This window comes from Sciurus carolinensis, chromosome 3 (genome assembly GCF_902686445.1).
Source record: "Sciurus carolinensis chromosome 3, mSciCar1.2, whole genome shotgun sequence".
Lineage (NCBI taxonomy): Eukaryota > Metazoa > Chordata > Mammalia > Rodentia > Sciuridae > Sciurus > Sciurus carolinensis.
The window spans coordinates 148,765,062-148,782,899 of record NC_062215.1 but is presented as its reverse complement, the minus strand read 5'-3'; the positions used below and the strand labels follow the sequence as shown (position 1 = coordinate 148,782,899).

Here is a 17,838-nt window from a genome sequence, read left to right as displayed (position 1 = left end):
GTCCATTAGATCTATTTGATTTATACTGTTATTTAGGTTGGAGATATCTCTATTGATTTTACATTTTGATGATCTGTCTATTGTTGATGAGGGTATATTGAAATCCCCCAGTATTATTGTGTTGGGGTCTGTGTGGAACTTAATGTCATGGAACATTTTTTCCATGTAATTGGATGCATTGACATTTGGGACATAAATGTTTACTATTATTATATCTTCTTGTTGGATTGTTCCCTTTACTAGGATGTGTTGGCTTATCTCTTCTGACTAATTTTTACTTGAAATCTGCTTTGTCATATATGAGACTATCTATTTCTGCTTGTTTTCTTGGGCCATAACTCCACAATAATAACATGAAATAATTTATACTTTTTACAGTACTTTAATTGAAATACAACTGAAAACTTTTGCACTTTTTGCATATAGAATTATACCTGATGGAATCCCAACTCTTAGTAACCTTACTTTTAGTGAAGACCCATAAACAATGCCATCTTAAACTCTCCCTTTTCATTTATCAATTTATAAAAACATGTTTAAGACTTAAATATATATTATCTTATAGAATTCAAAAAGTCAAGAGTACTTGATTTTATATTTAGCTGTTGAGGTTTTAGCATTTTAACCCTGCATATCAATCAGATGTTTCCTCTAACAAACAAATTTATGAAAATTAATCCCATTTATGTTAAATCTAATTTACTCTCCAAGATATTGAACAAGTGTAGTTAACAGTATAAGCCACCTTTTCCCTTCTGAAGAAAAAGGAACAACGTCTAGAAACTCTAGACATCTTATAGAATCCAGCACTTTGTTAATTGTCTGACCACCTAGAAAAACTTGTGGGTTAGTAATTTTAAAGACATATTTATTCTTATTTGTTTAACCAATTTAAATCAAACTCTTTCTTTAAATATTTAAGTCACATGAACTGAAAGGTATTAGGATCCATTCTCTTTTCTTCTGTTTTTTAAAAATTTATGAGTGCTCATTTATCTATATGCCAATTTTGGTACCATGTAAATGACATATTAACAAAGACATATATAGACACACATAGAACACACAGGTGCACACAAATATACATAAAAACCAACAGGAAACAAGGACTTTTGAGCTTTCCCTTGAGTAAAATTGACCTCTGAGTAAAGACAGTAGGAAAAACAGAGTGCGAAAACCTTTATAGTTAGAGAAAACAAGACTGATCAGAACAAAATATATTAATTCAGGCACGCAAAATTCAAACATGAATTCACCACTAAAAATGAGCTCAAAAAATACAGAAAAATTTTGAAGGAAATGAGAGGGAGGGGACTATGAAAAATGGTGGAATGAGACAGACATCATTACCTATGTACATGTATGATTACATGAATGGTATGAATCTACATTGTGTACAACCATAGAAATGAAATGATGTACCCCATTTGTGTACAGTGAATCAAAATGCTGTCTGTAAAAAATTAAAAGCTAAATAAAAAAATTTAAAAAATATAGAAAGTTTTTTAAAATGCAGGAGTTCTAAAAAAAAATGACATGGCCATAATTACTCTAGTAAAGGAACACACAGAACATCTTTATCAGACTGGAGTATACTTTTGGATTAGAGTCAGTTCAGATATTTAAAGAATGTAGGAGCCCTGAAATCCTCAGGTAAATGTTCTCAAAGTAAAGAAGACTTGTGCATATGAGATTATTCTATTTTCCCTCCTTTTGCTAGTATTTAGGGAGGAACTTATTGAGAGAGCAGAATAACAGAGTATAAGAACAGGTAAGATAGCATTTAGGTCCCACAGCAGCTTGAATTTAAAAGCAAAACATTTTCCCCCCTCTGGTCCCAAACTGCTTTTGGACAATTACCTATGCAATCTACATTCCAGATGCAAGCCTTGGAGAGATATCTGGCAGAAAGCTAAGGAATAAGGAAAGCTACTGTTTTGAACTTGAGAGGCAAAAATCTCATACACAGGCACTTTTGACCAGTTTTTCTGCTCCCTTTTCTAAAACTAGTATCTTAAGATATGGTTTATGTTTCCCTCTGGAGACCATTTTTCCCATTCCCCTAGTTGGTAATTCCCCCAGTTTTGCATGAAGAAAATTAAAAGGCATCTTCTTTATCTCAACTGTAATTCAGCCATTCCCCCATTATTATTTTTGAGGATGAGACTCCCCTCTGAACAAAAAATAAAATGAATAAAATAGAACAGAATATGGGCAACTGCGCCAAGGAAACAGTCTCAGACTAGGGGACGTCTCCCTGATCCTGGAGCCTCTAGTGGTCAGCACTTCCCTCCCCTCCTTCCATGACCTCTGGATTTAACTGCTGTCTTACCAGTGTGGCCATAACTTTCTCCTCCTTCATGGGTGGCCATGAAAAGGGTCCAAACCTCTGGATTATGTGCCCTTACTGTGTGACTTGTTTCCCTGGGAGACCATGAAACCCTTGATAACTTTCTTATAATAAATCCTGGTCTGTCTGTGATGAACTTACCATTAATTAATAACATTTTGAGGGGAAAACTGAACCTTACTTGGAATGGAGGATGCTAATTTCTTGATAACTATTTGATTTAAGGGAGATCATGTGGGCCGTTGGCAAGAAATGATAGAATTGGGGAGATTTTTTATATTTTTTCCTTAGTAGGGCTTCCTCCATTAGAGAAACAATTGTTTCTGAATCTAATTTACATTTCTGGCACCATTTTGGTTTTTCCTATAGCCTTGTACATACATAGGGAACCTCAGAGCATTTGAGGCCATGTTAGGCAGCAGAAGAAAATGAGGTGCTTTTCCTTGAGCATCTGTGGGTTAACCTTGCCCCAGTTTTTCAGTATGTAGGCTAATGGCAAACCTGGCATAACTGTTGAGATTGAAGCTCCCATCTGAATACAAGAAAATAGAACTCAGGTGCCCATACCAGAGAAACTGCCCATTGTCATAGAGACATCTCCCTATTGAGTTTCTGATGGTCATCAATCCTGTCTCTCACTCCCATTTCCTGCTGGATTTATTATTGCCTTACTGGTGAGGATGTGACGGTCTTTGTTTGCCACATGCCAGTAACCTGGGGAACTCAGACTTAGTGCCTATTATTGCCTTCCCCTGATCACTGAAATTTCCAAATGTGGTACCCAGTGATAAAAAGATAGCCTACAGTATTCCTCTGCATCATGTGTCTATGTAATAAGTGAACCTAGCTAGTAAAAATTCTTCTTCTATTAAGTGAGGTCCAAGAAGTCTGTTGAAGGCCAGGGTCATTAGGGGTGAAGGAAGGAATAAAGTGTTTATGCTTGAATTGCTGTGGGCCAAAGGGATCTCCAGAGGGCAAGAAGGACACTAGTGGTTGTTGAATGTTGAATGTCCTTTTCCTGAAAAAATAAAATGTCCCTCTCTAAATGGCTAGAGTTTGATTGGTAATGGAAGAGGGGGTGCCTGGGAGGAGTGAGCACAGAGGTCAACTCATATGGAGGTGCATGGGTTACTGGGGAGTTCATTCAGCACCACCCAATCAACTGGTTACCACAGGATACCTGGCGGGCTTTTGGGGAAGGAGGTCAGGGGAGAAGCCTTTGAGATCCACCAGGGAATGGCCCTGGTCAGGATTTATTAGTTGCTTCCCTCCTTTGCTCAACTCTTTGCATCCAAAGGCAGAATAGGATCGGGGCCACTGTCAACTGGTGCCAGACAATCTCTGAGCCAGGATAGAAAAGTAGGAAATGACCTTTGCAGAGTCCAACATGCCTGACCCGCAGTGCAGGTGATTAGGAACCACAAAATGTCATGAAGTCTTTTACCTGAGATTTAAGATTGGCCGTCATGCTTAATCACATTTAAGTGACTGACAGGTGACCAGAATTTTCCTCCAGAAAGAAAGAGACAGAAAGACAGGAAGATACAAGGTGCAGAGGAGCTTACTTTGGTGGTAGTCCTGGGCGAGTCCCCAGTGGATAGTGGTGTGGTGCATATCAGGAATGGGTTCTTGTTCCCTGGTGTTGAAGATTAAATACCCAAGAGACACTGAGGTGCAAGCATAGAGAGCATGTTTTATTTAAGAAAGTGATAGGGACAGACTTCTCTGAAGAGAAGGGGGCCTTGGAGTCAAAAGCCTGAGGGAGGGGTTGTGATTTGTTTTCTTATAGACGCTAGAACCCTCTCTCCCCTTTAATTGTTGTCTTCTCTTTCTTCCCCATATATATGACCAAATGCTCTTAGCAACCCAGAGTGCTGAGGAGTACATTTTCGGAAGTTAACCGTTAGTAACCCATTGTTCTCTTTTTGATAAACAGTCTCAACCCCCATCATTTACTACCTACACTGACTGTCTGACCTTTGCCCCTGACTCAGTTTTCTGAAGAATGTGACATATCATGTCTGCTTAGTCCAGGCAGGGCTGCAGGCAAATTGCTTTGTGGCATCGTGGGCCCATTTTATAGAATTATTCTCTTAACTTCATGTTCCCACCATCTTCAGCTATCTGTCCCCTAACACTTCCAACTTGTATTCCTCCAGGTACAGTCTACTCCATGCCTGTTTCACTCACATTCCATTGTGCCCAGGCGAGATTACTCAATAGGTGCCGGCCAAGATATTGTGGCTGGTTTTGTGTGTGTTTTTCTGATCTCCTGGGTCCCACAGTCACCATGTTGGTGCCTTGTTCCCAAGAGGGCTCCACCTAAGTTCTCTGTGGCCAGTTAAAATACAGAATATGCTTTTCAAGTACCTGTGTGCTGTGTAGCCTCTGCATCAGCTAAGATTAGATAGCACTTTTTACCTCAGGTTTCTCCATACCAAGGCTCTGATCCCCCTCCCTCTGCCTGTGGTGAATCTCTACCATCAACCCTGTGCTGGGTCAGCTCTGGTGAATTCTTTATTCTTTATTACACTCAAACTGCTGAGTTCCTAAGCCACTCTGAGTGTCCAACATTAGATTTGAGTGACATCCCTCTTTTGCTCACCTTGTCAAGAAGCTGTATACCCACCACTTTGGTCTCATACCACAGTGCAGCTTGGAATGCAGATTCCTCTACCCTGCCATCTTCTGGTCTCCCCTCTCCCAATCCTTTATTCTTTCTTTTCTTTGTAATCAGTATATTAAAGAGGCATTCATACATTTAGTGAATTGCTTAAATTCTGATATCCAGATTTAAGTATGTGAACTTATGATGATTTTTAAGCATAAAACTAAAGCTGTTCATCATATTTGCTGACTAAGAACATTAAGTTACAGTTTCTTTGGAGCATGAGTCAAATAGTTTAAAGTAAGCCTGTAACATATCTAAGGAACACCTTCCTATATTATTCATGCAAACTACTCCATGTAGGTCTTTTCACTTTAATTTCCATGTTGCCTAGCTCTGGAATTCACTGTAAGGACTTGTCGTGGTCCAAAGAGAGGGGAAAATTAATGCAACCAGGATGACTGATCGACATGGTTTTATATGTATATATGTGTGTGTGTGTGTGTGTGTGTGTGCATTTATTTTTAAGATGGCACAACAGAAGGAAATACAATTCTAGAAGTGCAAGCCTTTAAGAATCAGCCTATAATAATAAACCCATTCTTTAGAAAGGTACCATTTCTTTCACTGATACCACAAACTAAATTATACATTATGTCACCTCCAAGTAATAGTTGAGAAAATAGAAGGTGAAAAACAGAAGATGAGAAAAGAGCTAAAAAGTTAAATCTTAACTATGATCTATGGAAAAATTTTTTTAAATTGTACACTATAGAGCTATTGGTCTCTTTTATGTAGAGGCTTATGTGGAGTGTGTGTGTGTGTGTGTGTGTGTGTGTGTGTGTATGGGTATGTATGAAAGAAAAAGAGAGAGAGAAATGGAAGAGGGAGAGGAAATTAAATTAGCATTAAATATGAGAATTTATCAAATTATCAGTCAGAGGTTTATTAATGAAAAATACTATTCATGTAATCTTAAAAATCTCTGTCTGAGTTTCTGGTGAGAATGGTCCCATGTTCCTATTTGAAAGACACTTTAAAATTCTAACCTTTAAAAAAAGTGTGTGCAATTTATTCAGTGCTACTGTATGTATAGTGGGACACTTAAGTCCTCACTGGAAACATTTAGTCTTTCTAGATGTTTAAAAGTACACAATGGGGGCTGGGGAGATAGTTCAGTTGGTAGAGTGCTTGCCTTATAAGCACAAGGCCCTGAGTTTGATCCCCAGCACCCAAATAAATAAATAAATAAATAAAAGTATACAACACATGGTAAAAGTAAAGGGTTAAAGTAATACCCTTTAAGAGATTTTTGTTACTACATAGGAATGATTGCCATTTAGGCAATTCATTTGTTAAACTTGACATCTTGGAAAGTATGTTGACTATTATTCACTGACTGATGTTTCAGGTGGGGGAGAAAATATGCAAAAAGAAGTGTCCTGGACCCTTAGATTAGTTCAGGTTGTCTAAACATTGTTTTATACATGAATTTTAGTTAATATTGCTTGGTTGTTAAAGGGTAAGTTCTAATGCCCAAAGTATGTTAGAAATAGCAAAACATTTCTATATAAAATCCTTTTGCTAGTTTTTAGGACAACTGTCTTCTGGGAATGACCTTTGTCAATTCACCTGTTGAAGTTAGGGGTAGTCCTGAACTTAGTCACTGGAATGATGAAGAGGGAGCAGAGGAAGGGTGAGGGAAAGGGTTCTTTGCTGGTATTCCCATAACTGGAAGATAATTTTAGATTATAACCATAGATTCACATGTGTATTTTTTGAAAAGTACATGTTTTTTCTTGTGCACAAAGTTTATACTTTATTTCACAACACATAAGCTTTCTAGATGTCCTGAGGTGACAGTATATCATAAAAAGTAAAGCTAGTGAATTAGCAAACTTATACATATCTTTTTGTTATGATTGATAGAAAAGATGCATGTTGGACATGGAATTGTAATACCTCTGGGAAATGTGTATCAGGACCGGTTCATTAGGCTGGCAGCAGGGGGAATAAGGAGGCACACAGGGAAGATGGGAGCAAGTGCTCAAGGATTTACATTCTGATGTGAGCCATTGGTGTGTGTGCATCTTCTGTCTGTACTATAGGAACACTTTAATTCACTGGGAACATGCATTCTTGCTAACATTTTAGTGTAGAAATCTGACAGTGAACCCTCTTAGATATATTATGCTTGGTGTATTCTGTTGCTTTGTCACATTTTAAATTGAGCATTAAGGGAATGCATTATTTTAGTTGTAACTCTGCCATATGTCTGTCTAAAGGCCTGTTGCCATTTCTGTCTTCAGTGAAATTTTGCCCCCAAGAAAGGCAGGATTACAGTTTTTCTAACAGATTGAGTTGATGTATTCTTGGTTATCAGAAATACTCATATAGCTTTGGGGATTTTGAATTGGTGAATGTCCATGATGTGTGAAAAGGCATGATACACACTACTTTCTCAATCACACAAACCAGGATGTTGTCTACGAATACACATGACCTGCAGTGTCATGTCCAACTAGGCTGCTTGTGACTGAATGGCTTTGTTCTTTGCTTGTGTTTTTGTTTCCTATAATGCATGTATTAACTTTTAAAAATAAAAAATATTTTAAAAACATGAAAAAATCTCTCTGAAACGATTCATTTAGGAAGCAGGAAGTATGCTACTATACTTTTAAAATGCATGATAATATACTTAAATTCTTCAGTTCTTCAGGTATGGAATAAGGATTTATTGTTATAAGATTTTTAGCTATACCTTAATTATTTCTCCTTCTCTGTGTTTATTTCCCTAGCTACATTGGGCTTTTTATATTACTCATATCTTACCTTCTAGAAGTCTACCAACCTAGCAGAGCTAATGCATCATTAGTCTACTTTTCACCTGAAATATTCAAGGTTTAGGTGTAGGATCATCAAATTCCCTCTTCAGTATCAATGGGGAGAAGTGATATTTCTCACTTCTGGTGAGAAAAGCACTAGTGGTTGCTTTTCTAAATTAATTTTTTTTTTTTTTTTTTTTACTTATCTGAAGAGTTCACTGAAAAGTTCATTGGATCATCTAGTGAATTCTTTCCTTTGGTATTCCCATTGCTTCCTATATTTTAGCTAACATTTATTGATCACTGTATTCTGGGAACTTTACTTAGATTATATAAATCAATCCCCCAAACAATCAATCAATGGAGCTATTAACATTACCCACATTTTTACAGATGACAAAACTCAGAATCAAACAGATTAAATAATTAATCAGTATCACAGTCATTAATTGATATAGATTAATTTTTAAATAGTCAGTTTGACTCAATAATTCATGTTTAACCATATTACTACTTATATGTTCTTATATCTATAGAATAAGTTTATTACCATTTTACATATGAGATATTGGAAAATTAGATGGGGGTTGTAGGTGAAAACCCAAGATGGCACAATAGAAACCTGACCCCTTTTGCCCTCTACAGACACTACAATTCAACAACAGTACACAAAACAAATCTCTTTATGAGAAATCCAGAAATAATTGAGAGACTCCTGAATCCTGGTGAGCACAAAACCAGCCACATTTTAGCTCATAGGAATATTGAAAACACCATCTTTATGTAAGGATGTGGTAACCATATTAGTCTATTTCCTATTCTTTAAAAAATACCTAAGGCTGGATACTTTATACATAAAGGAGGTTTATTTAGCTCAGTGTTTGAGGTTCAAGGGCATGTCACCAGCATCAGCTCATCTTTGGTGAGGACCTCATAATAGAGTATGCATGTGTGAGAGGGGATCACATGGTGAGACAAAACTCAAGACAAAAACAATGAACAAAATGGCTATAGCAAGTTCTTGCTTATCGCTTGTTCTCTAAATGAAAATGTATTAAACTCTTCAATCAGAAGACATAGAGTATCTTGACAGATATAGAAACAGGATCCAAGTATGTCCTATGTACAAGAGACTCACTTTAAGGATACATATAGGCTAAAATGAAGGGATAGAAAAAGATATTCTATGTAGATAGCCAAATGAGCTCAGGGGTGGCTATATTTACACCAGAAAGAAATTGACTTTAAGTTAAGAACTTTAAGAGTCAAGGTCATTATATAATGTTAAAAGGGTCAGTACATCAAGAGGATACAAAAATTGTAAATACTTATGAACCAACACGAGAGCACCTAAGCATATGTAAAACGACCTGAAGGGAGAAATAGATAACAATACAATAATAGAGACTTCAACAACGCACTTTCAAAGATGAATAGAACAAGACAAAAATCAACAAAGAAACAGTAGAATTGAGTGGCATGATAAACCAGATGGACATAACTATAGCCCAAATGAAATTAATAGAACATTGTACCCAACAGGAGCAGAATATCCATTTTCTTGAACAAAGTATACATGGAACATTGTCCAAGGTAGGTCACATGTTAGACACAAAAGAAGTCAACACATTTAAAAAGATCAAAGTTATACCAAGTATCTTTTCCACCTATACTGGAATGAAACTAAAATCAATAGCAGAAGGAAAACTGGAAAATTCACAAATACGTGGGAATTTAACGATTCAATTTTGAATAACCAGTCCATTAAAGAATAAATTAAAACCAAAATTAGAAAATATCCCAGAATGTTTATAATGTATATAATTCAACAAAGCAGAATTAAAAGTGAAGTTTATAGCAATAAATTCCTTCTTTTAAAAATCTAAAATAAATGACCTAATTTCATACCTCAGAGAACTAGGAAATTATGCTACGTTCAAAGTTAGCAGAGAAAAAAAGATTTGAGCAGAAATAAAATAAAGAATAGGAAAAGATCAATAAAACTGAGGTTTTTTTTTTAATAAATAAAATTGACACACTGGGAGATAGACTAAGAAGAGAAGATGCAAATCAGAAGTGAACAAGAAAACATTACAACTGATATCACAGGGAAAAAACCATGAGACTGTTATTAACAATTATATGCCAATAAATTGGATAACCTATAACAAATGGATAAATTCCTGGAAACATAGCCTACAACACTGGGTACTGAAGAAATAAAAAATCAAACACTTATAATTACTAGGTGATTGAATCAGTAGTCAAACATCTACCAATAAAGAAAAGCCTAGAACCTGATGGTTTCACTAGTGAATTCTACCAAACATTTAAAGAATTAACAGCAATTATTCTCAAACTTTCCAAAACATTCAACAGGATGAAACACTTCTGAACTCATTGTGTCTAGCATTACCTTGATAACCAAAACTAGACAAAGTTACAATAAGAAAATAAAACTAGAGACCAGTATCCCTGATGAATATAAATGTGAAAATCCTCAATAAAATACTAACAAACCAAATTCAACAGCATACTAAATTGTTCAAGAACCAGGTACAGTGGTGCATGTCTGTAATCCCAGTGATTTGGGAGACTGAGGCAGGAGGATTGCAAATTAGAGGCCAGCCTCTGCAAGTTAGCAAGACCCTGTCTCAAAATAAAAGATAAAAAGGATAGGAATATAGCTCAGTGATAAAGTGTCCCTGAATTCAACCCCCAATTAAAAAAAAATACACCATGAGCCAGTAGAATTTATTCCTAGGAAATACAAGAATATTTCATCATCTAGAAATTAATTAATGTAATACAGTATATTAACAGATTAAGTCATAAAAAACCACATGATTTTCTGAATAGATGTAGTAAAAGTATTTGACAGAATTCAACAACCTTTCAAGAGTAGGAGAATACATTAACATAACAAAGGCTATGTATAAAAACCCAGAACAAACATTATCCATGGTGAAAACTGGAAACTTTTCCTTTTAAGACTAGGAACAAGACAAGAATGGCCCCTCTTGCCACTTATACTGTTCATAGTACTAGACCTCACACTCAGAGCAATTAGTCAAGAAAAATAAATAGCAGGTTTTCAAATAAGAAAGGATGAAGTAAAATTATCTTTGCAGGTGGCATGATCTTATCCGTAGAAAATCCTAAAGACTCCAGAAGAAAAACCCACTAGAATAATTCATGAATTCAGTGAAGTTTTAGGATACAAAATCACCATATAAAAACCTGACTACCAACCATGAATTATCTGAAAAGGAAAATGGGTTATAGACTTAAACATAAGTCCTCATACTGTAAAACCTCTAGAAGAAAATAAAGAGGGAAAGTTCAATGATATTGGTGTGGGCAATAATTTCTTCAACACAAAAAACATAGGCAACAAAAACAAGAATGAACAAGTGGAGCTACCTCCAGCTAGGAAGCTTCTGTTCAATAAAAGAAGCAACAGAGTGAGTAGATAACCTAGAGAATGGGAGAAAATATTTGCAAACCATGTATCGGATAAGGGATTCATATTTAAAATATATAAGGAATAACTTCAACTCAAGCAATAACAACAAACCAACTAAATAACTCAATTAAAAAATAGGCTAAGGACTTGAATACATACTTGTTTTAAAGAAGATATACAAATGACCAATAGCTATATGAAAATGTGCTCAACCTCACTAATCATCAGAGAAATGCAAATGAGAATCAAAACAAGGTACCATCCCACAATTGTATTTGGACAGCTATTATGATAAAGTCCAAAGATCACGTGTCAGCAGGGGTGTAGAGAAAGTGGGACTCTTGAACACTATTGGTGGGAATATAAAATGGTGCAGGCACTTTGGAAAATAGTATATAGGTTATTACAAATAGCATAAAAATTTTGTCACTACATGCATGTTTTGATTTTATCCCCATACTTGTTAATTACTACTCCTCTATCTTCCCAGAGATTCATCAGCCTGATGGATTTTAACTGAGCAGTGTTTATGTTTGGATAGGTGCTTTGACTTAAATTGATGTTTGTGGTGAGAAAAAGTATAATAATATTTATGGTGTACATACATATAAATAGTGTTTTTATTGTTTTGTGTAACATAAAATACTTCTACTTGCCTTTTTAAACAGATACCCCTGACAATGAACCTGAAATTACTCCAAGTGAGGTAAGTCAAGTTGGAAGAAAATATCTAATAGTCATTTATTTTATGAAGGGGTGAAATGCTTGAGTTTGTTGTTTTGCTTTGTTTGTGCCAGGGATTGAATCCAGGGGCACTTAAACCACTAAGCCACGTCCCCAGTCCTTTTTGTATTTCATTTAGAGACAGGGCCTCACTACGTTGCTGAGGCTGGCTTTGAACTTGGGATCCTCCTACCTTAGCCTCCCAAGATGCTGGGATTACAGGTGTGTTTCACCACACCCAGCAGGGATGAAATATTTGTGAATAGAGAAATATATGAAAAGAAAAAAAGCACTTGAGAAATTATTCAGTTGTTTCATAGTTATTTCTGTATGAGACTATCTATACCATTGCACAATTTTTAAAGTTAAATTATCTTCTGGAAATAATGGCTTCAGCATAAAACAGTAGCCCTTAAACATATATTTGAAGGTAGGAAACAAGGTATTTAGGAATAGAGAAGAAGGGAAAATAAGAACAAAGTATGAAGTTCTGCATAAGAGCTTAGACATGGCTGCCATAGACCTAATCACATTCTTGACTTTCTCATCAAATCTTTTAATTTATCATGTTATAAACTTTTTTTCATAGAATAATACATGTGTTTTATAGTAAAAATGAGCAAAAATGATATTCACTTAATTTGTTCTTCAGCTAATTTCATAGGAGGCATTCATTCTATTCTGATAGTAGATCCCATGTCAATAATAGGAAATAAACATTTTTTTCTCTACTACTTGACAAGTTAGATTTAGTGATTCCCATTTTTTGGTCAGTGGCTCACAAATACAAATTTGAAGAATCAGTGTGTACTGTCTTTCTCAGTTCAAGGAGAGAAGAAAAAAAGTTAATAAATTGAATTTTTCATAAATTTTATGTAACTAATTTTATGTAACAAAACAGGCTATGCTTTATTTTATGATACCTGTCTTTATACTATTTTGATATTAAAATTTTCTTTCTTTTATAATATGTCATAATTTTATAATATTGTTCTTTGTGTTATTATACTATTAAAATTTCCCATGTTTCATAACATATTGGTGATAGTATAACAGTAAAATGTCACACCCCAGATTTTCTTTTTAAAGATTTTGCTGATTTATAAAATCCTGACATAAGAGAACAATTATTTTATAAGCCACTGCTTTATCATTTTAATAATTTATATATATACAAATGTATATTCCATAACTATGATTTCAGAAGTAGAGAACTTCTTGTTCCTTCTATTAAGTAATATGGTCATTTACAAATATTAATGGTAATATGATAAAGGATAAGGCTTCAATTGATTTTAATTTGTTTTCAGTACTTTCTAGTGAATAACATTTAATTGGTAGCTTGTTTTATTGCTGTATTTTCTAGTCGCTGGGTGATGATAACAAAGAAGGCCTGCCCACATCAACTTTGAGCCAACTGTACCAACCTAATTCAATTCCTACTACTCCTGAGAGTGTTACTTCAACACCTCCATCCTCAGACACTCTACTGCCCTCTATTCTTCGGCAGGAAAAATACGTAGAAAACAAAATACGGTCTTCCAATGAAGGCCAATCAGAAGTCAAGCCAGAGGAAAGAAAGAGAAGTATACCACTCATACCAGAAGTAAAATCAGATGATAGACATCGAAGCATTTTGAAAACAATTTCATCTCTATCAGAGGTAAAGTTGAGAAGTACCTGTATAAAGCCAGAGACCATAAGGAGAAGGAATTTAGCTTCATCTTCAAGAGAAACTAGGTGGCAAAGCAACCATCTAATCTTAGCTGAAAGGAAGAGCACAAGCTTAGTTTCCCCAGATTTGAAATTGAAAGGTAGCTTTCAAAGCCAAGATTTAGAAGATCTTGAATTAGCCTATCCTCATATTTGAAGTACAAGACCAGGGGGAAAATAATTAATTTTAAAAAACAAAGACAAATAAATTGAAAATGTATTCATATTTTTCCAAGTAGAAATGTGTCTGAGTGTATTAAATATTCCTATACCCTGTTTATATTGATCAATAAGGAAAACCTTTGAAGAAAAAGAAAAGTGATCTGAGATACAAATAATACAAACTAATCTCTTAGGCTTATGTAAAATTCTGCGGAAAGTGTAACATCAGTACCGAAATATAAATTCAAAGGAAATTTAAAAGCCTTGGAAGTTGTTTCAGTAGAAAAAATTAATGAAACTGTTATACTACAGGAAATAGCATGTTATCCTTGTTACAGATAATTTTATACTTTAAACGAGAATGATTTGAATGTAAATTTAAAGGTACACCAGAGTAAAGTCTTTCTCAAAATGATAGTATTTTGCTTAGATCTTTGCATCCCATTTGAATCACTATTACAGTAGTGCTTTTATTTTGGTACTGGGGATGGAACCAGGGGTGCTCTACCCCTGAGTTACATCCCCAGTCCCAGTGCCGCCCCCACCTTTATTTTTTATTTTGAGACAGGGTCTTACTTGGTTGCCCAAGTTGACTTTTACTTGTGATCCTCCTGCCTCAGTCTCCAAAGTAGCTGGAATTACAGGCATGTACTATAGGTAGCTCTTTAAAAAACAGTATAAAAGGGCATATGGGTCAAGTAAGGGTTCTAAGTAAGGTTCTGTCTCTAAATATTTCAGCTAGCTTGGTCACCTAAATCTCTAGACCTATTTTTTCATCCTTTTATATAGCAGACCAGATCATTTCTAAATCCCCTTCCAAATTTCAAAAGATACAATTTTATTAAATATCTCTAACCTAGGGAGTTAATCTGCTTACTCAACAACAAAGTAATGCATTATCATATAAAATTTAGAAAGTTTATATTTCATTATATATATTTATACTTATCTTCACTATGCATATATATATACTTAATTTTTACAACTTGGATAAAACTATACATTTAATTTTATATTATGCTTTTTTTGAGTTAACATTATAAATACCTGAATTTTCTCAAAATTTTGCAAGATACAAAATATACTCAAGCATGGATATTCTATGATTTTTAAAAGTTTCCATATTATTCGACATTGTTTGAAATTGGCAATCTTTCACTGTTTATTTGAATATGTGATTATTTAGTAGTATAAAAATGGCATGTTGACAAATTGCTGTCCAGAAAGACCAACAGTTAATACCAACAGTATTAACAGTCTCTAGATAAGGATTAAAACCTTTTCATGTTTATTAGTCATTTTCATTTTTCCTGTAAGTAGATAGACCATGTCCTTTGTCTGTTTTTTCTCTTTTGAAGATTTGTGGATCTTAAATTTTTTATTTTTTTTTTTTAATTTTAAGAATAGTGACAACTTGTATAGGCAAGTACTTTTCTATAATTTGTAGTTTGCTTTGATTTTGTTATATTCAGTCTAACTTCCAAAATGTTTGGTTTTCATTTGATAAGTAATTTGTTGCTGCATAACAAACTACTCTAAAAGTTGGTGGCTTAAAACAACTATTTCATTATTTCTCAAGATTTTGTGGGACTGACTGTGCTTATCTGGGCACTTTTGCTTCACATGATATTGGATATTTGTTGGACTTGCAGTCATTTATGGGCTTGATTGGACTGAAACACTTATGGTTCACTTACGTGATTGACACTTTGATGGAAGCAGTTACAGCTGGGCTGAGTCTAGTTTGATATTGAGCACGCACTCTCAGGGACTGTCCCTCTACCTCTCTGTGTGAACTCTTCATGTGCTCTACGCGGTCTTTTTTAACAAGGCAACTGAACTTATGTGGCAACTGAGGTCTTCCAAATTGCAGAAATAGAAACTTCAGGACCTCTGAAAGCTTTGGCTTCATACTAGCACGGGTCACCTCCTCTGAATCTGTTAGTTACAGCAAGCCCCGAGCTTAGTCCTGATTCAATATGGAAGGGGACTATAGAAGGGTATAAATCTTGGGAGGTGTTGTTCATTGGGGACCATATTTGGAGATTAACTACTACAGATTAATTACCAAGCAAGTCATTTCCCTCCCACATGCAAACTCTATTTATTTACCTTCCCAGATCCTCAGACTTCATGCTATTACTGCATCAGGTTCAGACTTGAAATACAGAATTTCAACATCTAAACCAGGTCCAGATGGGAGAGGCTACTTGGCTGTGATTCCTCTGTATTAAAATCTGTGAATTGATCAGTTATCTGCCTCCTACATACAATAGTGAGTCCAGAACAGAAAGACTGGAATAGACACTTGGGATTCCAAAGATGGACGAGGGCCAACATGAAACATGTAGCTGTCAGTGGACCATAATAATTCTGAAGTTCTTGGCTTTCACCTCAGATTAATCCTTTTTCCATAAGGAAGAACTTCTGTTTGTAGTTGAATATCTTTGTAATCTGTGTCTTGTCTGTGAAAGTTGGGGGTGAGTGCCTCTTTTTATTTTAAACTGTTCATATTGGGTTTTTTTTGGGGGGGCGGGGAGGGAACATTACCGGGAATTGAACTCAGGGGCACTTGACCACTGGGCTGCATCCCCAGTCCTATTTTGTATTTTTTTAATTTAGAGACAGGGTCTCACTGAGTTACTTAGCACCTTCCTTTTGCTGAAGCTGCCTTTGAACTGGTGATCCTCCTATCTCAGCCTCCCAAGCTGCTGGGATTATAGGTGTGTGCCACCATGCCTGACTGTTCCTATTCAGTTCAAGATACTGTTTCTTTTAAAGATTTTGTGGTCTTCTTATTTAACAAATTATGATCTTAATTGGATAAGTATCATACCCCCTAATATCTTTAAGAAAGACCTCTATTTCCTTGGGTTGAGAATCAGGGTACTGTGGCACAACATCCTTAAGAATTTTAGAAGTGCTCCTGTCTAGCAGAGAGGGACTGGGATGCCACCGAAGATTCTTAGAATAAATTTTATCTAGCTCAGTGGGTCTATGAGGCACAACCTTAAACCTTTTTGAGGTTTTAACCAATCTGACATGCATACCCCTGTGACACCTTGAAGCCACATTTTACTGGTATCGCCCTAGATTTGATCTTCATCCTGAGGTTGTTTCTTACTTTGAGGGTCATTGACTAGAAGAGGTATGCATGAAAAACACTTATTTTCCAGGAAAATTCTGGCTCATAAATATTTCCCCTGAATTTTGCTTGAAAATGGAATGATTCCTTTTTAGCCCACTTTATTTTTATTTTGTAATAGACAGCTAAAAGAATTCATTTGGCACTTTCATCATGCTTTCTAGAAATCTTGTTAGCCAAATACTCAGTGCTTTTTATTTCCTGTGTTAACACAGGGAACAGCGTTGCCAGATTTTCCACAATTAGAAAAAGTTGGTTGCCATTTTTAGTCTTCAGTAAAAATTACCTTTGTGTCCTTCCAGCATTATCTAACAGTTTTATTGAGGCCCCCTCAGCTGTTGCCTAACATGCAGTCCCCAAATAAATTGCACCATTTGGGGTTTTTGTTGTGGCAGCAATCGATCTCTAGGTGCCAATTTTTATATATTTGCATGCCAAACCACCCCAAAACTTAAGTGTCTGAAAACATTTTCACTGCCATGCCTTTGGTGTATTGACTACTTATATGGGAAGTTCTGCTTCACATACAGTCTTCTGGGGCTCTCCTGGGATAAGTCATCTCTAAGATGGCTCATTCATATGTCTGGTGTCTTACAGGAAATGACTGGAAAGTTGATCTCAATTAGGACCCTGACATGGCTGAGCCTTGCAGTCCATGTAGTTTCACGGTCTCTCCTACCCCAGTGGCCTCTCCATGTGTTTATTCACAGTAGGGTAGTTGGACTTCTTACATGATAGCTTAAGGTATTAGGATTATATTTATATTTAACATAAAAATATACATAATCAACCCTCTAATATTTGCAGATTCCACATCCACAGATTAAACCAATTGCAGATTGAAAC

General features: G+C 35.5%; 1 protein-coding gene across 1 annotated transcript in view; it reads left to right on the top strand.

The window, feature by feature from the left end:
• The window catches only part of C2cd6 (C2 calcium dependent domain containing 6), a 171,352-nt gene that overhangs the window by 96,335 nt on the left and 57,179 nt on the right, over positions 1-17,838 (top strand). Inside the window, 2 exon segments of the mRNA XM_047543885.1 lie at positions 11,918-11,955; positions 13,339-13,635. Of these exon segments, the coding sequence (XP_047399841.1) occupies positions 11,918-11,955; positions 13,339-13,635 (335 nt within the window).